Source organism: Canis lupus, chromosome 15 (genome assembly GCF_003254725.2).
Source record: "Canis lupus dingo isolate Sandy chromosome 15, ASM325472v2, whole genome shotgun sequence".
Classification (NCBI taxonomy): Eukaryota; Metazoa; Chordata; class Mammalia; order Carnivora; family Canidae; genus Canis; species Canis lupus.
In genome coordinates this window covers 46,114,188-46,137,751 of record NC_064257.1, presented here as the reverse complement: position 1 = coordinate 46,137,751, position 23,564 = coordinate 46,114,188, and the positions used below count along the sequence as shown (strand labels likewise).

Here is a 23,564-nt window from a genome sequence, read left to right as displayed (position 1 = left end):
GCTACCAGAGTTCTTAATGCATGCTGTGTTTATGAATAAAAGTATCATTTTTTTCTCTAGATACTAGCATCGGAAGTCTAAATTCAATGAAGTGATAAGGCTTTAAATCCTGTGATTCAGACCAGTGACTGAAACTTAAACTAGTTTGCTCTGATTATCCACAATGAGCTGATAATTTATCAAAAAGAAATTTTACTGGGGCACTTGAGTGGCTCAGTGGTTGAGAGTCTGTCTTTGGACCAGGTCATGATCCTGGGGTCCTGGGATCGTGTCCCACATCAGGCTCCTTGAAGGCAACCTGGAGGAGCCTGCTTCTCCCTTTGCGAATGTCTCTGCCTCTCTGTCTCTCATGACTAAATAAACTCTTTAAAAAAAATTTTTTTTTTACTAAAGAACTTCAAAACTCATGGGTACATTATTTACAGATTATTGTCAAAGCTACTGTTCTAAAGTTTATAAAATTAATTACAATAAGGCTTTCATGCTGCAAAAATTCTCTAGGGAATTGTTTGGCAATCAAAAGAATAAATGAATGTATGATACATCATAGAACATCTTATGTTTTTATAGAACATCTACAAAACATCAATTAAAGTCTTTTTAAACACCACTTGTGGGAAAAAAGAGGTTGAACTAAATGAAATAGAGCCACTACATGTATCCATATGGATAAATTTCATGAATTGGAAATTGAGGGAAAAAAAGAAGTTGCACATATAGTATGAGAACCATTATATAAGGTCTAAAAACATGCTATTATCTAGGAATGTGTACAGATATATTAAAATGTCTAGAAATAATAAACACCAGACTTGAGGTAGTTGCTACTGCTTGGGGAGAAGAAGAAGTTGCTACCGGGGAGAGGCAGACAGCAAGCTTTTTTCTAAAGTGAGATGCAAATACAGAAATGTTTATTATGAGATTCTTTATATATAGACATACACACACACACACAGTATAGTTTTAATGAGTTAACAGGGTTATTGCCATATGCTTCTCCACTAACATTTACAACCACTTATATCTTAATGAAAGAAGATGTTACTTGAAAGACGATTTATATGCAATGTGCTTTCAGTGAGTTAAGGACACAGTTATTCCTATATGCTTCTACACATATGTTTACCAAAACTTGCATCTTAATGAAACAAGATGTTAGCTGAAGGACACAATATACACCTGTAGTTATTATGAGATTCTCTGTATCGTTTATATTTCTAAACTATCTCATAATTTTGGTAAGCAAAAAGCCTAATGCCAAAATAGGAGAACAAAATGAAAAATTATTCTACTAATGGGTGGGACAAGGAATAGGAAGCAAAGGAAGGATGGGGAGATGGAGATTAAAAGACAGACACTAAGGGGAAGGAAATGATAATGTTTTAAGTAGAGATCTGAATCTAATTGATTTCAAGTCAACCAATCTCTGAATGTCTATACTTATACAAACTAGCAGCCAGTTGTATTTACAATAATCATCCTGGAGGACCTTACATTTTAAATCTTGGTCATTGTGCTGAGCTAATAAAAACAGTCTCCCAACTAGATCATGAAGTGTACACACATCCCAAATAACCAAGATTTATCAGAATAATTTCCCTTAACACAAGACCGCAGTTACACCCCTGTATGGAGACAGCTAATGATTGCGGTTAAGGATTTCAGAGTCAGACTAAAGTGGGTTCACATTCCAGCTCCTCCACTGACAAATTGTGTGATTTGGGCAAGCTTTCACACTGTACCTATTCAATGCCCCATGCAGTCAGCAATCACTTAGAGCATGATTTATTGTAACCTAGCAGACTACCCACCATTTTTACATCCTTCATCTTGCTTCTCTTATGACCCCAAAAACAAAATAAGGTGATAAACAGCTACTGGAGTCACAGACTCAAAATGGCTTCTTTGGGAATTTGTCAAGGGAACTCTTGAGGACTCTTTCATAGAGAGGAGGATTACCTACCAGCTCTTAGATACAGCCCTCTTAGAGATGTCTCTGGCTGCCTTTTCTCATTGTGAATTTCCCAGAGCAGACACAAGCATCACCCATTTAGTTAGGGTTTCCTGCAGATTATACACTAATATTAGTATCCTCTAAAAATATCACTATAGGGATGTCTGGGTGGCTCAGCGGTTGAGCATCTGCCTTTGGCTCAGGGCGTGATCCCGGAGTCCTGGGATCGAGTCTTGCATGGGGTTCCCCATGAGGAGCCTGCTTCTCCCACTGCCTGTGTCTCTGCCTCTCTGTGCGTGTCTCTCAGGAATACAAAATCTTTAAAAAATAAAATAAATAAATAAAAGTATCACTATAATTTTTAAGTATCTGAAGGCTCCAGTCACTGATGTTATCTCAGTACCCTGAACACAGCTCTCTCACCTGCAACCCCTCCTTATTGGTCCTCTAGACAGAGGCCTGCTGTGGACTGCTTGAGCCCCAGCTGCAGGGAGCTTGCTAGATTTACAGCAGCCTTATTGACACCTTCTACTTCATTTTCAAGTCTTTGTGAACCAGCAATAAATTCTGGAGAATATTTTCCCAAGACGCCATATAGCTTTGATTCATCAACTTACTTTCAAGATTTTCAAGATTTTTCAGCATCCTGTACTACATTCAAACTTTGGAAGCCTTCCCAGATTGTCAAATTTGTCTCTCTTCTTGGTCACTGCTATTCTTAAGGGTAATAAGCACCAAAAGATTACGTATTAGTCACTGAGCCAGAGCAGCCATTTTTCAGACAAGAAAAGGACCCTGATATTAAAACATGTACCTGCAATTTAGGTAATACATCATAAGTGTTAATACTTCACAACTGAATGCTTATTCTAAACGTTTTACAAGTATTAACTCATTTAATCCAACTAGCAACCCTACCCATGGATAGTATTATAATCTCCATTGTATAGATGACAACACAGAGAAAAGCTAAGCAACTTGACCAGGGGTCCAATGAGTGGTTGAGCTAGGATATGGACCCAGACAGACCAGTACCCTCAACCTGTGCTCTTAATCTTCTACACTGTACTGTATCATCAACTACTTTAAAAATTAACACAAATGGGATGCCTGGATGGCTCAGTGGTTTGGCGCCTGCCTTTGGCCTGGGGCGTGATCCTGGAGTCCCGGGATCGAGTCCCACGTCAGGCTCCCTGCATGGAGCCTACTTCTACCTCTGCCTGTGTCTCTGCCTCTCTTCTCTCTCTCTCTCTCTCTCTCTCTCTGTCTCTCTCATGACTAAAGAAATAAAATCTTAAAAAAAATTAAAACACAAAAATATCCTCCTGTCGTCTTCTCTTCCAAAAGTCAACAAAGCTCCCTAGACCCCACCAAATAAATTAAGTAGAAAGGAAGTGGTCAAAGGGCCCCAACTGATGGAGGACAGGGAAAAGGCAATGTGTCAGCAAGAAACGGAGAATACCAGATGACTGACTCATAAAACATTCTAAATGAACATGGTTGGCCAGTGGAGAGCTCTAAACAGAAACTATTCTATATGGAGTCAAGGACCACCTGCAGTTAGTAAAGCACTTCAAGGTTTTAAAACCTGTCTGGGTCTATACCCTCGCTCCAGTCTGATAGTAGTTATTTTTACAGCAAGTCTACATTCACACTGGAGACCAGCCCACTGCAGTAAAACCCCAAAGTGAGAGTTTAAGACTTATCCCAGGCAAAAAAAAAAAAAAAAGACTTATCCCAGGCAATGCCCTGAATTGTTGGTGGTCCATGGTGATTCCTTTGGGACAAAAAAAATACATATGAGTGTTCCTTCCATTCAGGGAAAAAATTATATTTTTTTAATTTATCAACTTTTTAAGTAACATTTTATTTCTATACCTCCCTAAATTCTACTCAATAACAGCATCAGGGATCCTTGGGTGGCGCAGCGGTTTAGCGCCTGCCTTTGGCCCAGGGCGCGATCCTGGAGACCCGGGATCAAATCCCACGTCAGGCTCCCGGTGCATGGAGCCTGCTTCTCCCTCTGTCTATGTCTCTGCATCTCTCTCTCTCTCTCTCTCTCTGTGACTATAATAAATAAATAAATAAATAAATAAATAAATAAATAAATAAATAAATAAAATAATAGCATCAGTATGAAATTTACAATTACACTATTCCATCAACACAGGGGTGTGAAATGGCAGAAAACACAACCCAAACTGGCTTAGGTTATTTACCAATTTACCCAGAGCTGGGCTTTTGGCATAGAACAATCTGTGGCTCCCACAACGATACTAGAAACCCAGATACAGTCCCCTCTCTGCTCCACAGTCCTTATCCACTCAACGGTCTCAAGATGGTGGCTGCAGCTCCAGGCAGTATAATCAAATATCACAGAAGAGTAAAACATTCATTCATTCATTCATTCATTCATTCATTTGAAAGAGCACGAGTGGGAGGGACCATGGGAGAGGGAGAGAGAATCCAAAGCAGGCTCTGGGCTAAGCACGGAGTCCAACTTGAGGCTCGATTCCACAACCCAAAGATAATGACCTGAGCTGAAACCAAGAGTCGGACACTCAACTGACTACACCCTTTTTGAGTCTCCTCAAACAAAAGGAAATCTTTTCCAAAGTCTCCAGCAGTGTTCCTATCATGTCTCACAGGCCAGAACTGAGATACATCCTCATTTTTGAACCAGTTCTCAGAAAACAAGTTCACCAGAACTGAGTTCAAGTTCTGGGACTCTTGACCCTGACTTCATGTTTTTTCTAACTGTCCAAGTAATTCTAAAGGTCAGCCAGGCTTGAAAAACCAAGTTAAACTAATCAGAAATAGGGAATCCCTGGGTGGCTCAGCAGTTCAGCGCCTGCCTTCAGCCCAGGGCGTGATCCTGGAGACCCTGGATCGAGTCCCGCGTCGGGCTCCCGACATGGAGCCTGCTTCTCCCTCTGCCTGTGTCTCTGCGCCTCTCTCTCTCTCTCTGTCTATCATGAATAAATAAATAAATAAAAATAAACTAATCAGAATTACTCCCTAATCACCTGTCCCGAATCTCCTGGGAAAAAGTATAGACACTTGAACAAAATTTGGAGAATCAGAGAAAAATAAAGTTAGCTCAGCAAACAGTAGAGTCCATACACTGTACCTGTATGTTTGCAAAAACACTTTCACCCCATTTTATTCAATCCCCAGACTGGGCTTTTGGCAACAGCCCATTTTACAAATGAGGAAACTGAGGCTCAAGTTTACAATGTGAAATTCTTTTAAGTCTTCCAGACTTCTGTATATTTCAATGCAATTGGAATTTGGGGAATTTCCCCAAAAGGAATTATCACATGAACCATTTCTCTGAAACATTAAATAAAGAAAGCAAAAAGGAACATTTATGTTGTCCTGAAGAAAACAAAGCAAAAATCAAGGAAATATTAAAGGAAAAAGCAAAGCAAATATTAAAATAGCAAGACCTAAAAAAAAAAAAGTACTAATTCCAAGACTTGGAAGACTCCAATTCTAGTCCTGGCTGCCACTAACATCCTTCTTCAGGTCCGTGATAAGAGCAGGCTCTCTTATGAGGGGCTATCCAGCTTAACACACACCAAGAAAGCTAGACAATCTAAGCTTACTAAAGAGCATTATGTAACTGTGTAAGTGCTTAGTAACTTTAAGAATAATTTGTTTAAAAAAATTTTTTTTCTTCTAAAACAGAACAAATTCTCTCAAGATTGCCTAATGTAAAATTTGTGAGAAAAGCATATATGGCTTATTTCTGTTTCTGGCAAATATGCTAAACATTTCTATGAATCATAAGCTTCTGAAACTATACAGACAGCACATGAAAGGCTCACAAAAGGAGAGACTGTATTAAAAGAGGACACTGGTTATTCTAGGAAAAGAAAGACATGAAAAAGAAAAAGGACGAAAAAATCCATTTAAACAAAGACTCCATTGAATTGAGTGAATGATCTCCAAATGTACCACATAAGTCAATGATCCCAGGCTTCTCTCTGGAGCTCCCGCCTACCCCCACTGCTCTGTCCAAATCCACCCTACACACAGATGTCAAATCCTGTCTCAAAACTAACTCTTTCCCATTATGTCAGCCTTCTGCTGACAAACCCTCACTGATTCTCCACAGGATAAAGTCCACATTCCTAACCTCGCTTTTATGACCCTCCATAATCTGAAACTGACCTCTCCCTTCATCCCATTCCTAACTAGTCTCCTCATGGTTCTCAGACACTGTGGTGTTCTGGTTTCTTCTCAGCTGTTTTCAATCTGACAAGTTCTACAAGGTTCTATTCCTTACTTAAAACAACAATTTCCAGAACTTCCAGTCACATGTTCTCATTCTAACCTACGACAAACTCATTTCTGGTAAAGTTAAAATACTTGCTTGTCACTAATTTTTTTTCTATTTTATTTTTTTTAAGATTTTATTTATTTATTCATGAGAGACACAGAGAGGGAATCACTAAATTTTTTAACTTTTACTTATTTTTTTTTAAATTTATGTATTTGAAAGAGAGAGAGAGTGAGTGAATGCACACACATGCAGGGATTGGGGAGGAGAGGGAGAGAATCCCCAGGAAACTCTGCACTGAGAGCAGAGCCCAACTCTGGGCTAGATCCCAGGATCCTGAGACCATGACCTGAGTCAAAACCAAGAGTCAGTCACTTAACTGACTGAGCCACCCAGGGGCCCCTTAACCTTTTAATATGCATGTGTCTGTGTCTCCTTCGTTTCTTCAAGAATTTAGCACAATGTGTTTCTTCAAACACATTCCCTAGATTGGACCACATTCAACTACAGGACAATAAAATCAGGAGAAGGACCCCTGCCTTATTACCTCTTTGTATCTCAATCCCAATATTTAATGAGTCATAGATGCTAAACATTTCTGATTGCTGCATCACTGAACTTAGCAATAAGCCTTTAAGTCCCACAGAGCTGCCTCCAACTTCTTTAAATATTTATGAATATTCAAAGCATAAGACATCAAAACTACGTAAGTCCAACAAGTATGTAGTACATGCAAGAGGGCATCTTACAGGGCAATTAAAAACAGAACTCACTTAAACTCACAATTCTGAAAGTGCACCAAGTGCCATTTTTGCACAATGAAGTGTCAAACATCTGAAAATATAAGCAGTCTGACCTAGTTGATTGCTAGTCTTTCTGCAGCTCCTCCCCCCACCTCACGTCCTTCTCTGACTTCTTAACTCGCAGATGTCATATAGAAAGGCTCAACTGGGGATCCCTGGGTGGCGCAGCGGTTTGGCGCCTGCCTTTGGTCCAGGGCGCGATCCTGGAGACCCAGGATCGAATCCCACGTCGGGCTCCCGGTGCATGGAGCCTGCTTCTCCCTCTGCCTGTGTCTCTTCCTCTCTCTCTGTGTGACTATCATAAATAAATTAAAAAAAAAAAAAAAAAGAAAGGCTCAACTGGTTGGGCGAACAACTGAACAACTGACCTACACTGCAATTTCCAAACACGGCAGGATCGTTCCAGTGCCTCTAAGAAGTAGGACAAGAGAAATTTAACACAAAAGAATTAAGTGACCTACCCAACTGTAGTGTGGATGGGCCCTAACAGGAAGGGCAAATTAAATGCAGGCGCCCTGACTTTAAGTTAGGTGCTCATAGTCTTTTGATAGGAACTAGAGCTAAAAACTTCAAGGGGCAAGCTGGGCAAACACAGGGTCTCCTTAACTTTCCTAAAGCATGTAAGCTAAAGTGTTTTTGCTGCCTTGTGGGAAAGACGTTAAGTTCATCAAACATAGTAAGTAAAAAGATACTTTCTGCTTGGTCTCTTAATCATGATCATAAATTATGTTTCTTATGGTAAAGGACAAGAATCAAAAGGAATAAGACAACAGTTCACAAATTCAAGAAAGTCTGCATTCTGGAGAGGAAAGCTGACAGCTGGCCCCCCAGATGTACCAGCTGCTGCTGGGACACCAGGCATGTGTCCTGTTGGCAGAAGAGCTAACATGCAGTCACATAAATAGCTTTCTACCAGTGGCCAAACTAGCTTTGCCATCTGCCTCTCCCCATACCAAAGCCTCCCTCCTCATCATCCTAGCTCCAGAGGGAGCTGCTACAATCAGTGAGAGAGGAGGTACACTCCCTCAGCCAGTGACACTGGTTAATACCAAGCTGCAGAAGGAAGGAGTCCTCTCCCTCAAGTTCTCTCTCTCTTACACACACACACACACACACACACACACACATTCTCTCTCCCGCCTTCTCCTCACTTCTGCCTACATATGTGGATAATCCCTCCCTAATTCCCACGCAACACACATACCTAATGCCAAGGCACTGGACAGCCGTCAACCAAATGAGCCCATTAGTCCCAGATCCCAAAGTGATTCCCAATCCTCATCTTGCAACACCAACAAGATCACAGAACCAAAAGGAACCTCGGACATCCCCCAGAGAAGTTGAGTGACTTGCTTCCAAAATTGCAGGGGATGGCTCACGAAATTCTCCCCTCTAAAACTTATTTCAACTCATTCATTAAATGAATATTTATTGTTCCAGGCACTGTGCTGGGTTCCTGAGACGGTTTGTTCAGTATGTTTTACTCTCCCTCAATGCAAAATGGTGGTAGTGGGGGAGAGTGACGGGGGTATTTTTTCCCAGAGGTGGTGTCTACAGACAAGTGTACAAGGGACTAACTCCCAAAGCTGGGAATTACTGAATTGAGAAAGTCAAGAAAAGATAAAAACGCAAACAACACAGACTCGAGAGGCTGGAGACTGCCCTGTCCCCTGCCTGCTGTGTTCTTGAGAAGAAAACAGGACACTCACAGGGGCCCTCTGAGGGGCGGTGGGGCCACAGGTGCGCTGGGCAGCGCGGCCCCTCGCGGGAGCTACGGCCTCCCGTACCCAACAGCATCCCCGACTCGGTGGTTCGGCCCGTATTTTAGCCCTTGCCTCCCGGAGACCCTCCTCGGACGCAGAAAGGTCTAGACAGACCTCTTTCTGCGGCGGCCACTTCCAACGGGGAGGAAGGCGCCGAGCCTGCCCGGGTGGCATTCCCCAGGTGCAGGCCACGCCGGCTCCGGCCAGAAGGCAGGCGGCTGCCCGGGCTGCCAAGCCCCAGTCTCTGAACCCTCCGCAGCCGGGCGGGAAAGCAGCACAGCGCCGGGGGACCCTCGGCTCTGGTACCGGGAAGGGCCCGGGACGGCGGTATCCGAAATCACCAGCAAGTGACACGGTAAGGGTGCAGCCGAAGGGACTTCTGACTAACTCAGCACCCAGCAGGTTTTCAAAGAATGCCCAGGAAAGTCCTCGGGAGAGCTCCCAAGGGGGCGGGGGGCGGGGAACCCGGGAAACAGCTCTAGGGCGCAATCCGCCGTGAGCGGGCGGGTCGCGCAGGGGGCCCCGCCGGGGCTGGGGGGGGGCCGGGCTCCGGTCCTGCCTCCCCGGCTCCGCGGGCGGCTGACCCGGCCACGCGCCCGCCCGTGTCCCTCGCGGCCTCGCCGCGCCGCAGGCTGCCCGCGCCGGGTCCCCGCTTACTTTTGGTCGCGGCGATGAGGTTCTTCCCGTCCTTGATGAGCTCTTTTATGAACTTGTTGGTCCTCTCCAGCTCCGCTTCGTGGGCGCGGATCCTCTCCCTGAACCACGGGCTGTCGAGGTAGCAGTCGCTGAACTCCAGAGGCTGCAGCCCCATGACGGCCGCGCTCCGCCGCCGCCCCCGCCGCGCGCCACAGCCGGAGCCGGGCTCCGCGGCCGCGGGCAGGTGCGGGGCGCGCGCAGGGAGACCCGGGGAGGCGCGCGGCGCGGACGTGTCCGAGGGAGCCCGAGCGAGCGTGCACGGCGGCGCCCCGATCCCGGCAGCCCCCGCCGCTCCCCGCCGCTCCCCGCCGCTCCCGGGCGCCCGCGGCCCCGCCCCGCCCCGCCCCGCCCCGCCCCCGCGCCGCAGACCCTCCCCGAGGCGCGAGCCGCCCCGCCCCGCCCCGCCCCGCCCGCGCCGCGGCCCCCGCTCGCCCCCCCGCACCCCGCCTTCCTTCTCCCTCCCTCCCTCCCTCCCTCCCTCCCTTCTCTCCCCCGGGCGCAGATGCCCCTCCTCTTCCTTTCGCGCCAGACTCGGGCTAGAACTCCGTCCCGCGGCTCTCCCCACCCCCGGGGTGCGCGCCCCCCTGCTCCCCTCCTGGGGTGACTCGGGGTCGGCTCCGCGAGGCCGGGAGCTCGACCCGGACCGGGAAGGGCCGCCCTGTAGCCCCCGGGAGACGGCAACTCACCGGTCTGACTTGCCCGGGGAAACGACTGACTCCTTGATCTCCTTTATCCTGGGAGCTGCGAACGTTCCGCACGCCGGGCTCGCTTTTCCCCATTCCGGTTCCCCGTGTCAAGGAAAATGCGGGCTAAATCTCTGCTTTCATCGAAAGCTTTGCACGGGCAGGAAGAGTTTGGGGGCCGAGAGCTCTTATTACACTTCTGCGCATCCACATCGATCAATTTGGACGGAGGGACACGGTGGATAAACTACTGAAAAAGTTGTCTCTGTTGTATTCAGATTAAATTTGCTTGGGTAGGTGGAGAGGATCCTTACTGTTCTCAAAATAACCCCTGGAAAACAAATGCCAGGTTTCACGAGGTGGGGGTGACGATCAGAGGAGAATTTATGTCAGCACACATGGAAAAGCATTCTGTGTGTTCTGAAACAGAACTCAGATAGGTCTCCAGAAAAGTTAAGACTTTTTAAGTAACTGAATTTATACCTAAAAGAAATCAGTTCACTGCAGTAACTTTTTATAATGGCAACTAACAATTTAGTAAGCAATTCTTATGTGGCAGGCACACACCAGGAACTCTACATGCATTTTTTTTTACAAGCCCACAACGTATGTTTATATATACAGGTTTACTAAAGATGTTAATATACACCAAGAAACTTCAAACAGACTCTTTAAAACGTTCAGACTCAGCTCTGGGTAATTACAGGTCTGTTTGGACAGCATGTTGTAGGAGTGTAACCCTCAGGAACAAGTTAAATAAGCCTCCTACTCAATGACTTCTTTTGTTACAAAATAGCACCGCGTGCAGGGGACCCACAGAAAAACAGATAAACATTATTGCTTTAATGTCCATCTGCCAGACAGTTCAAAATGTTTTACAGATAACTTTGAGGCTAAAGTTTGAGGCTTTGTGTTCCTGCTAAAATCAGCAGGGGGCTGGATTCTACAGAGAAGAGAACAGAAGAGGCAAATAAAGACGGAAAGACACAAGAATAGAAGGGATGTTAACAAACAGTAAGGACCTGTCAAAACAAACAGACCGACAGGCAATCCTCTGGACAAAACCCTGAAGTTATCCTCCTAAAGAGGGGCTGCTGACACACCTAAATGTGTTAATCATAAAGTTAACATGTGAGCCAGCAACTCCACTCCCTAGGTGTACCCCAAGACAAAGGAAATCATAGGTATGCACAAATGTTCATAATAGCCAAAAAGTGGAATCAACCCTAATGTCAATCAAGTGGTGAGGAGTGGCTAAAGACAATGTCTGTATCCATACAGCAGAATATTAATCTACTAATGGAATATTAATAGAAAAAAATTGAATACTGATGCATCCTACAACACAAGGAACCTTGAAAACACTGTGCTGAGTGAAAGAAGACAGTCACAAAAGACCACATATATTATTCAATTCATGTCAGATGGCCAGAAATCTGTCTCTATAGAGACAGAAAGTAATTAGTTGTTGCCAGAGGCTGGATGGTTGGTGTGGGAGATAGAGTAAGGGTTTCCTTTGGGGATGGTGAAAGTAATTTAAACTTAGATTTTGGTAATGATTGCACAACTCTATACTGAAAATTATGAAGCTGTTCACTTTAAATGGGTGATTTTCTTTTGATATGTGAAACGTCTCAATGACAAAGATTTTAAAAGGGGGCGGGGCTGCTCCAGAAGTGCCTCTCTTTCCACTTTCTACACCCAGCCACAAAAACTCTGGTTCAGGGCAGCCCAGGTGGCTCAGTGGTTTAGCACCGTCTTCAGCCCAGGGTGTGATCCTGGAGACCTGGGATGGAGTCCCACATCGGGCTCCCTGTGTGGAGCCTGCTTCTCTCTCTGCCTGTGTCTTTGCCTCTCTCTCTCTCTATCTCTCATGAATAAATAAATAAAGTCTTAAAAAATTAAAAAAAAAACCTCTGGTTCATTCACTGTGGCCAGTTCTGAAGATATTTAGATATTTGGAGCAAAATGAGTTGTTTAAAATAATTTTACAACATCACAAAAACATTGTTATTTCTGTCTTTATACACACACACGGTGTTAAAGAGCCAGTGAATATGAATTTTAATTTTTTTTAAAGATTTTGTTTATTCATAGAGACACAGAGAGAGAGAGGCAGAGACACACGCAGAGGGAGAAGTAGGCTTAATTCAATACTCAAAGGTCTACTGTGATCACCAAACGTGGAAGGGCCTAGTTTAGTTTATTCAATTACATCTTGTACTATGCTTGGTAGAGATTATCAGTAACTGTGAAATGCATTAGAAGTATGGCCAAGTGAAGGGAAACCTTATGGTAAAATGGAAAGTTAGAAATTTAGGGACTCCTAGTCACCTTCACTACTTAGTAGTTGTACCAGCTTAGCAAAGGTAAATTTTCTCTAAATCTCAGGCTTGCCATCCATAGCATGGAGATAGATGATGACTTTGCAACTGCAAGTTGGTTGAGAAGATTTAATAAAATTGTTTTTGTAAAGTCACTGCTGAAAGTTGTAATACTGATGATCAGGAGAAGGAGGGGGTTGGGAGGGTAGGCTGAAAAGAGAGAGGAGGAAGAGGAGATGAAGATTACATTCCATCAGTACTGGAAAAGTGGGGGATGGGGAGGCAGGGGGGGTCTACTCTACTAAAATCACATAAGACAGAATTCAAGGAAAATGATTACAAAAGCAGATACTACTGAGTTCCTAGGTCTCATTTTTGTTCATTCATTCTTCCCACAAATATTTGTAAAGTTTCTATATGAACTATGTACTATGCTAGGTTGGTGATACAGCAAGACACTAAACAAACAGTATCTATCCTTACTGTGCTTTTGTTCTCTGGAGGGAAATTGACACAGTACCCCTCCCCCCTCCCCCCCCAAAAAACAAGCAAACAACAACAATAACAAAAAGGAAAAAAACACATACACACAAATATATATCTAATTTAAAGTGAAATTGCCATACAGTTAAAGAGTGCATGAGAAATTATAATTGAGGACCTGATGTAAATCTAGAGCAGAGTCAGGAAGATTTAATGAGAAGTGTCATTTAATCAGTGACCAGAAGAATCAGTAAGAATTAATCATTACATAGGGGGCTTTGAGAGCAGAGTAGTCCAGGCAGAGAAGCAGCCTGTGCAAGCCTCTGGAATGGGAGAGAGTCTGGTATATTCGAGAGACAAAAGAGGTCAGGTGGGTGGGGCACCTGGGTGGCTCAGGGGTTGAGCATCTGCCTTTGGCTTAGGTCGCCATCCTGGGGTCCTAGAATTGAGTCCCACATCAGGCTCTGCACAGGGAGCCTGCTTCTCCCTCTGCCTATATCTCTGCCTCTCTGCATGTCTCACAAATAAATAAATATTTTTTTAAAAAAAGGGGGGGTTGGAGAGAGAGGTCAGGTGACTGAAGCATACCTAGGTGAGAGAAACTGGCTCAAGGCAGCACAGGGTGGTAAGAGGGCAGGCAGGGGCCAGATGGCACAGAGCCTCATAGACCATATTTAGGATTTTGGATTGTATTGTAATGCTATTGGGAGCCTTTGAAGAATATTCAGCATGATGGTGATGTGATCTGGTTTGTGTTTTCTCTCTAGCTGGTGTGTGGAGAATGGGAGTCTAGAGGGACAACTTTTGGAGTCATCTGGGCAAGAAATGGTATAGCTTTACCCTCTAAGCAGCAATGGAGACAGAAACAGATCAAAATATATTGTAGAGGGAGATTCTGGGAGTTGACAATGGCCTGGATATTAGAAATGATGAAGGTGTCAAAGATGGCCCCCCAGGCTATTATCATGATAAGTAATGTGGGTGGATATGAACTTTACTAAACATTCAGCAAAGGAATGGAAAGGAAAACATGGGATAAGAAGTCGATGTGGTGGTGCTAATTGATGTTGACTGGGATGGACAAGATGAGTTGCAGTTTCAGACTCATTAAGTTTTAGGTGCCTGGGAGACATTCAAGTATGTATGTCAGGTAAGCATTGTCATGCTTTGCTGAGTGCTTGGATTAGTTAAGTATTTGAAACAATGCAAATTGGTCAGGTTCCAGTCTAGGTAAAGTAGAGGTTAATACAGATGAACCTCTTTATGTTGGTTCTGCTATGTACAATGTTGTCTTCCCTGATGAGTAACAATGTTCCCACCTATAAAGTCAAATGTGGGTTCTACTCAATCTTTGGATATGTTTCAGGCTGAGTCAGTTAGAATTAGGTTCAGACACACTGTAACAGAAAATCCAAAATAACATAGTTTAAATTACTCTCTCATGTAAAAGTCCAGAAGTAAATAGTCTGATATGATTCTACAGTTGCCAGGGAAGCACTGGGCTCCATCCTCAGTTTCACCTCATAATACATGGTGGCTCCCAGAGCTTCCTCTGTGAAGGAGGACCGGAAAGGATAAAAGTGTGCATTGTTCCCCCGCCCCCCACCAGCTGAGTCAGCATTTTGTTCGCCTTCCTGCAGGTCTTAGACATTTCTGCTTTTCATCTCATTAGCCAGAACTTAGTCACATGGCCATACTTCACTGCAAGGGAAAATGGAAAATGTGGTATTTTATCCAAGGACACTGCCACCTAAATGAAACTTGAATTTTCTTACAAAGAGAAAAAGGACAATATAGATTTTGAGCAGGAACTTAGCAATCTCTGCTGCAGGCTGACACCTTATGAGTGAGGTATATAAGTTACAGCTATGGCAAAATGTAAATGATATAAAGAGAAGAAAAGCAAAAAAAAAAAAAAAAGAGAGAGAAGAAAAGCAAAGATAAATCTTTGGGTGTCTTTCAGACTGTATCAGGCTGCTTTTCCTCACAAGTATTAAGGGGGGAAATGCCAAAATAATGTAAACAAGAAATTATTGGTCATATCACTAAAATCCTCCCTGAAGAGAGAGGACAGTCTTCTGTAGACTTATTACGACTTCATTTTTCTGTGATTTTTCTCAGCTCTGCATCAGCCAAGTATTGACTTTAGCTTCTTGGAAGCTTCCTTTGTGAGAATTGAATGGCTTCACCATTTCCAGATTTATCTATAAACAATGTCACTTCCTGCACTAAAAGATGCTCCCCTATCACATCTACTTCAATCTGGGCATCAAACCAGTTTAAGAGACTGCCATGCTCTATCCCGGTTAAACCTAGAGGCTTCTCCCTCAAATGATCAACTAAGGCAGAGGTGGGGGAAATGCCAAGTAGCCCAGGTTGTGGGCCACCCTTTGAGTGGGGGTGACCAATGCAGGTAGGCATCTTACAATCCATTGAGGGCCAAAATAAAGAAAAAGGCAGAGAAAGAGCAAATGCCTTCTTTCTTTTTGAGTTGACATGTCCATCCTCTCCTACCCTCAGATATTGGTGCTCCTGGTTCTCCTGCTTCAGACATGGCCTGGGATTATACCACCAGCTTTCCTGGTTCTTCAGCTTGCAAGAAGAAGAAGACTGTGGGACTTCTCAGTATTGTGTATATATATCCTTCAAGCTTCATATCCAAGATATGAAGATGCTATACAATAAGTATGCAAACTAATGATCTATAAAATATAATGGTAAAAGTTGTACAACAATGTAAATATACTTAATCCCACTTACCTGTACGCTTAGAATGGCTAAAATGGTAGACTTTACATTATGTGTGATATACTACAACAGAAATAATACATATATTTATACCACAATAAAAACATATATATTTATGTATTCCATTGGTTGGTTCTGTTTTTCTGGACAACCCTGAATATACTCTGTATTTTCCAGGGGTGCTGTGGATACATGTGTGTGCTGTGGGGAAACTATTACTCATGCCTCTAATATTGAGAGTACCCACTATATGCCAGGGAGGACCCTAGAACTAAGAAGACAACAGTAAACAAAACAAGCACTTTTGTGAAGGAAATAATTCATGCCCTCATGGATTAATATTCTCCAGTCAGAGAGAGAGAACATATCAAATAATTACAAATATAAATATTAAACAAAATCACTGATAAGTGTTAGGAAAGAGCTGTACATGATACTATATACAAAATGAATTTGGCCTTTTCTGAGATGTAAGTGAGGAATTAACCATAGAGCTGAGTGACAGCTGATGGATGAGGAGTTAATGGGTACAGGTGAAGAGGATATGATCTAGAGAAGGGAGAAACATGCCCAGTGAAACTTTGGTCAGAGACCGAGTACAAGAAACTGAAAAAGGCTGGGATGTCTCTGTGTTTCTTATGAGTAAATAAATAAAATCTTTTTAAAAATATTTTATTTTATTCATGAGAGAGGCAGAGACATAGGCAGGGGGAGAAGCAGGCTCCCTGCGGGGAGCTCCATGCAGAACTCAATCCCAGGATCCTGGGATCACAACCCAAGCCAAAGGCAGACACCCATCCACTGAGCCATCCAGGTGCCCCAATAAATAAAATCTTTAAAGAAAGAAAGAGAAAGAAAGAAAGAAAGAGAGAGAGAGAGAGAAAGAGAGAGAGAGAGAGAGAAAGAAAGAAAGAAAGAAAGAAAGAAAGAAAGAAGAAGAAGAAAAAGAAAGAAAGAAAGAAAGAAAGAAAGAAAGAAAGAAAGAAAGAAAGAAAGAAAGAAAGAAAAGAAAGAGAAGAAAGAGAAGAAAGAGAAAGAAATTGAAAAAGGCTGTCTGGCTCAAGCATCATGGGCTGACCCCTGAAAAGGGAATAAGTACCCATCCATCTGCAACTGCACCAGGCTTAGCTCTTTTCTTCCAGAACACTCAGCATGGGGTTCAGAAACCCTCTAGGATTTCCTGATTGTTTTTAGGGGATGTTCACCTTTTCTAGCACCTTGAGACACAACTTGGAAGAATTTAGACCTCAAGAAAGTACCAGAACTATTCCACTTAAGACAACAAATATTGGGATGCCTGGGTGGCTCATTCACTTAAAGCATCTGACTTAGGCTCAGGTCATGATCTCAGGGTCCTGGGATCCTGCCTTGTGTTGGGCTCCCTCCTCAGCGGGGAATCTGTTTCTCCCTCTCCCTCTCCCTCTCGCTCTCTCTCTCCCTCTCACTCTTGCTCTCGCTCTGCCCCTCCCATGCTGACTTGCTCTCTCTCTCTCATATAAATAAATAAAATCTAAAAAAAAAAAAAGAGCAAATATTAAGTACCTGGAATGAGCAAGACACTGTGGAAAGTGCTGCAAGAAATACCAAGGTGAGACCATTCCTAGTCTCCAGGCCTCTACAATCTGGTGTACACTAGCCATGGAGAATAAGTGGCATAGGGAGAATTATAAACAAAACACATTGCTGCCTGGTCCGGGCACCCTGGGAGCCTGGCTAAAAAGTGGACATCCCCAGGAAAGTCAGGGTGGAGAAATGGGAAATGAATATGGCAGGGGGGCTATAGGAGGGATTTTTCCAATTCCCTTACATATAAGTTAAAATCTTCTGAAGAAATCTAGGACTCTTCTAGCTTTGGAGTTAGAAGAACCTGGCTCAAAAAGATGTGGGTCAAGACACAAAACCAGTACCTTCCTTGGGTAGAATGCCCTGTCAGCGAAATCCACTGCTTTTCCTGCCCCTAGATTCGGAGAGACTTGGCATGGAGAAGAGGGAGCTAGGTATATTATATATTATATAATAACATTATAATTATAATATATATAATTATGTTTTATATGCTGACGTATATCAGTAGGCACTCCCCACTGCCCACAGATCTCTCAGACAAACACTGCCCTCCTTTCTATAACATGTGAATCAATTGACCAAAGTAGAGACCTTGTACTTCATTTGATCCAGATAGCAATGAATATTTTTTTAAAAGTGTTAGTAGAAGGAAAAAGGAGATCTCTAAAGAATGTATTTTTCCCAGGACTGCAAATGCCCCTGCTACTACCCAGAGAGAAGTTTCACAGGGTGAACCTCAACTGGGCAATTATCCAGTCACTGGAAAGCCAATCTACAATGATCAGAGCTACACTTTCTGAGTCCATCAGCACTTCAGTAAAATAGAAAATGAAAAAGTTTAAATACTCATGTTATCTTTTGACCCAATAATTCCAGACCTGGTAATTTGTCCTAAGAAAATATTTGTTTTTAATGTATGTGCTTAGGACTATTTATTGAAGGATAGAAAACAAAAGGAAGCAATCTAACAACTGGAAAATCGTAAAATAAATCAGTACATATCAACTCAACAGATTCATGAGTACATGGGTTTTAATGCCATTAAAATGATCACTTTTTAAAATATTTTATTTATTTATTTATTCATGAGAGACACAGAGAGGGAGGCAGAGACACAGCAGAGGGAGAAGTGGGCTCCTTCCAGGAAGCCTGATGTGGGACTCGATCCTGGACCCTGGGATCATGCCCTGAGCCAAAGTCAGATGCTCAACCACTGAGCCACTCAGGCATCCCATGATCACTTTTTTTGCTCTTAGTGGTAGATAATGGCATTTTTGGATGCTTGGCCTTCATTCCCACTTCCCAAAAGCACCCTGATTTTCACCTGGGTAATTATTTTCCCACATAGCACAAAGTCTTGGTAAAATTCATGTGCCTGCCTCACACTAGGGAATCCAAAGAGATCCCTGGAGATTCCTTCTGCTAATCCTTCCTCTCAGATCTGCCACTGCCAAGGGCAGGGCACATGCCCTAAGCTCAGCTAACCAGACTCTTTTTCCCAGGACTTTGACTCTAAAGCATAGCAAAGCACTGACAGAAGAAACAGAGTTCATCTGTTCCAGCCAAGAGTGTCAAAAGAGACCTGCTGCCTGGCAGGCTATCCAGCTTCTTGTTCCAAGGCTGGCATGCAAGCTGTTGTCCTTTCACAATTTTCTCCTGGATGTGTCACTTTTTAAATAGAATTTTACGATAAATAATTGCATTCAAAAGTTTTTGTTTGTTTGTTTTTGTAGGCTCCACACCCAGCACAGAACCCAGTGGAGGGCTTGAACTCACACAACCCTAGATCAAGACCTGAACTGAAGTCAAGAGTCAGATGCTCAACCAAATGAGCCACTCAGGCACCCTAACAACTGAAAAGATTTTTTTTCAAATTAAGCCAACATGAGTTCCTGGATCTACCCTGCATGTGATCTCCTGCCATAGTCTCACCTAGAAGTGCATGAGACACACGTACAGTGAACAGAGTTCTTACTTTGACAAGTAGAAAATCTGAAAGGTGACCAAGGATAACCTATCTCTCTTTGACCTTTGCAGAAGCAATGTAACCAACACACTTTCAAGAAGGGCACTTATCAGGACAATGAAGCTCCCTGGGATATGATCAGGTAGGGACAGTTACTCTTTCCAGTGGCCATCAGAGTAGTTTACACTGCTACTCTTGCTGTTTGATGTATCAGCCAATTTTAGAATGACCAATGCGGGAACCTACAAGATAAATGAAGTTGCCAGGTCATCAGGGTCAACATGATGCATGAAAACTTCAGGTTAAATATAATATATAAAAGGAAATGAGGGGAGATTCCTGGATGGTTCAGTGGTTTGGCATCTGCCTTCGGCCTGGGCATTATTCTAGAGTCCCAGGATCAAGCCCTGCAGATCCCACACTGGGCTCCCTTTGTGGAGCCTGCTTCTCCCTCTGCTTGTGTCTCTGCCTCTCTCTGTGTCTCTCATGAATGAACAAATAAAATCTTTAAATAAATAAATAAATAAGGAAATGAGGATTTACTAGAGCTGCCCTAGAGCATATAGACAGTGGTCTGAACTCTATGGCTATAGTTACATAACCTAATACTCTACTGTTTGCTAACTATTTTTTTGTATAAAAAAAAATTGGCAGAAATGAGCTAAAAGAGTGCATGTCTAGTGAAACATTAAATTCTGATTTCCCATTTCTCAAAAACGTTGCTAATGAACTTGTCAAATGTTTGTCAGTATTTCTTATCTTCCAAGGGGTATGCACAGTGACATGCCTAACCACATGAAAACCAGAGGGCCCAATGCCACTAAAAAGTTTAGCATCTACTTCAAAAGTTAGAATTTATGAAGAAACCTGGGCCCAAAGATGGTAATTTAATATGTTAGCCATAGCAGAGCATTTAAATATTACTCCATGACATGGACTTTTCCCTTAGACCAAATTACTATTCTTCTAAATTAATTGTTTCACTTATTCTAGGATATTTTTAAAAGATTTTATTTATTTATTCATGAGAGACACAGAGAGAGAGGCAGAGACACAGGCAGAGGGAGAAGCAGGCTCCCTGCAGGAAGCCATGTGTGGAACTCAGTCCCAGGACTCTGGGATCACACCCTGAGCCAAAGGCAGATGCTCAACCGCTGAGGTACCCAGGAGTCCCTACTTATTCTAGGATTTCTTATGGCATTACATAAGATGAAACATCAGGGATCCCTGGGTGGCGCAGCGGTTTGGCGCCTGCCTTTGGCCCAGGGCGCGATCCTGGAGACCCGGGATCGAATCCCACGTCGGGCTCCCGGTGCATGGAGCCTGCTTCTCCCTCTGCCTGTGTCTCTGCGCCTCTCTCTCTCTCTGTGTGTGTGTAACTATCATAAATAAATAAAAATTAAAAAAAAAAAAAAAAAAAAAAAAAAAAAAAAAAAAAAAAAAGATGAAACATCAATGTGCGGGCTTCACTTATGGGATAATAAGTGCAAAAATTTAAATATATCAATAAGGGTACAAAGAAAGATGTAGAACTTCTAGTGGTCACCCATACATAATTTTCTTTTAGGTAGCATGGGAGGAATGTATTGTCACCCTCCACTGTGTTATTAGTCGTAACCAAGTTCTTATTAAGTGGCATGTGCCATTAAGCATTTGACTGCTGCCTCAAAGCTCACACTTTCTTGCCCTGCCTCAGCAATCATGCAAACTATTAAGCAATTACATGATCGGGTCTCCATTAGCCTGAACCTCTGAAAGACTGAGAAGCAGGTATACTTGCTGACTGGCATCAAATATGTAACTTGAGTGAAGAATAAATTCTTGTTGTGTAAGCCACAGGATTTTGGATTTGCTACCATGGTACAGCCTGTCCTATTCTAATACAGAAGAATTCTAAGATATTAGGAAGGGGGAAGAGTATTGCTGATGGGATTGAATAACAGAGCAAGATAATGGCAATATTTTTTAATATTACTTTTAAATTTTTCTTTGTTTAATGGATACTGAGTTTCTGTCTGGGATGATGAAAGAGTTCCGGAAGTAGTGGTATCGGTTGTATATTATGAATATACTCAATGCTACTGAATTATATACTTAAAAGTGATTAAGGGGGGATCCCTGGGTGGCTCAGAGGTTTAGCACCTGCCTTTGGCCCAGGACGTGATCCTGGAGTCCCGGGATTAAGTCCCACGTCAGGCTCCAGGGATGGAGCCTGCTTCTCCCTGTGCCTGTGTCTCTGCCTCTTTCTCTCTCTTTCTCTCTATGTCTATCATGAATAAATAAATAAAATCTTTTTTAAAAAGTGATTAAGATAGTAAATTATATGGTGTGTATATTTTACCACAATAAAAAAAAATCACCAATATGAAGTTTTTCTACCAAAATCTCCCAGTAATTATAAGGGTTGGAAAAATAGTTATTCATATATTGTTGTTGATAATATAAATAGGTACTTCTTTCTGGAAGCAATTTTGGTGATACTTATTAAATGGCCTTTGAAATATAATGCCATTTTATATAAAAAAAAGATATATGATACCATTGATTCATTTATTTCCCTTCTGGGAATTTTACCTAAAAATTTAAAAATAGTAATTTATAAAGCTTTATGTTAAATGATCTTAATTCTAGCATGGGTTTTAAAAGCCAAAAATGTGAAATAGTCAAAACTTGACCATGGTGGGCTGGTTAAGCAATTTAGGATATATTCAAACAATTGAGCTACGTATGTAGCTATCTAAAATTATAGTATAGAAGAATATTTAATAAGAAATTTTAAAGAAATGCTCAAATATAATGTTAAATGAAAAAGATACAAAGACTAGGTCTTAAGTTGAGTAATAAGTTCTTAGATGTAAGATTTGTTTGACAGTATTGATTTTTTTTTACAATTTATTTATTCGTGAGAGACACAGAGAGAGAGAGAGGCAGAGACACAGGCAGAAGGAGAAGCCCAAAGTGAGACTGAATCCTGGGACTCTGGAATCACGTCCTCAGCCAAAGGCAGATGCACAACCACTAAGCCACCCAGGCGTCCCTGACAGCATTGATTCTTAGTGAATCTATGCTGACTTTCTATTTCTAAAATTATTTTCTAATATTGTTAACTGTGGTTACATGATTACAACTACAAGTTCTCTAAATATCTCAGGACACAATTTATCTGGGCATAAAAACAAACTCATTAAAATAATTCAATTAACTTAACTGTTTCTTACCTTCGTTGCATTTATGGTCCCTCCTACCATTACTTTTTTACCCTTTTCATATGAAGATAATTACTGAGAGAAGAATGGAGAAAAAGAGACATTGGTTAGTTCTGCTTTCTCTATTATCTTTTAACATTACATCATCTTTCCTCAGGCTTTATGGTTTTGTTCTTGCTATGAACATGACCTTACAAGGGCCCTCCATCATCACCCACCCTCCTCTTTTTAAAAGTATTTTTCACATTTCTAAGTTCATCATGGATTCTGCTTTTCCCAGTTTTATTATTCAAGGGTCATGCTGCTCTCTAGTATTTATGTAAATGTACACATCTATCCATCATTTCATATTTTGGGCTCTGTAAGGGAGTGCCTCTGCAGTCACTCTTGGTGTTTTAAAATACCTTTTTCTTCCCTACTGGGATTATTTAGGACAGTAGTCTTTGGGTGCCTGGGTGGTTCAATTGGTTAAGCATCAGCCATCGGCTCAGGTCATGATCCTAGGGTCCTGGGATAGAGTCCCACATCAGGCTCCCTGCTCAGAGAGGTGCCTGCTTCTCCTTCTCTCTCTGCCCCTCCCCTGCTCGTGCTCTCTCTCACTCTCAAATAAATAAAATCTAAAAAAAAAAAAAAAAGATAATAGTCTTTAATCTGAGTTATAGAAACACTCACAAGTATGTGAATACTTTCCAAGGAGCACTGTTGTCAGGGGAAATTTTATTTCCAGATCCTCAACTTTCATTTGTCCTTTTTCCTAAAACTGGTCTATCCAAAAAAACATTTTGCAAGTTCTCCTACCCACCTCCCCTTTCACAGTGACCCTTCTCTCAAGGAAGGGTCATCTGCAACCTTGTCCCAAGATGTAAAATCTCAAGGGTACCAAGGGGACAATTTGAAATATTATTTCTGGAAGCCTTCTGTAATGATTAAGCCACCATAGTGATTTTTGTCTTTCCCTGTCTTATGCATATTTCTGTTAAAGGTGAGGTATAGCCTTAGAAACCATCCCACTGAGATATTCTGAATATGGTATAGAGTGAGTTGGTAGGAGTGATGACAATTTCCCTTTATTAACTTGCCTCTCCCA

The 23,564-nt window shown here is 42.4% G+C and overlaps 1 protein-coding gene and 1 long non-coding RNA gene across 10 annotated transcripts in view; both read right to left on the bottom strand.

The window, feature by feature from the left end:
• Positions 1 to 15,560, bottom strand: part of ARHGAP10 (Rho GTPase activating protein 10) — a 316,861-nt gene extending 301,301 nt beyond the window's left edge. For 2 of the 9 annotated variants that reach the window (XM_049094176.1, XM_049094178.1), the window contains exon 1: positions 9,463 to 9,761. In XM_049094176.1, coding sequence (XP_048950133.1) covers positions 9,463 to 9,616 — 154 coding nt within the window. In that variant the 5' untranslated portion in view covers positions 9,617 to 9,761. Of the gene's footprint in view, positions 1 to 9,462; positions 9,772 to 10,187; positions 10,513 to 15,505 lie in introns of those variants that run through there. The other 7 variants (XM_049094179.1, XR_007402325.1, XM_025438802.2 and 4 more) reach the window with 7 other exon arrangements.
• Positions 15,561 to 18,336: 2,776 nt separating this feature from the next.
• The window catches only part of LOC118350833 (uncharacterized), a 38,193-nt gene continuing 32,965 nt past the window's right edge, over positions 18,337 to 23,564 (bottom strand). Inside the window, exons 3-4 of the long non-coding RNA XR_004805361.2 lie at positions 22,490 to 22,552; positions 18,337 to 19,513 (exon numbers count right to left, since the gene is read on the bottom strand). This is a non-coding gene — a long non-coding RNA (uncharacterized LOC118350833). The remainder of the gene's footprint in view (positions 19,514 to 22,489; positions 22,553 to 23,564) is intronic.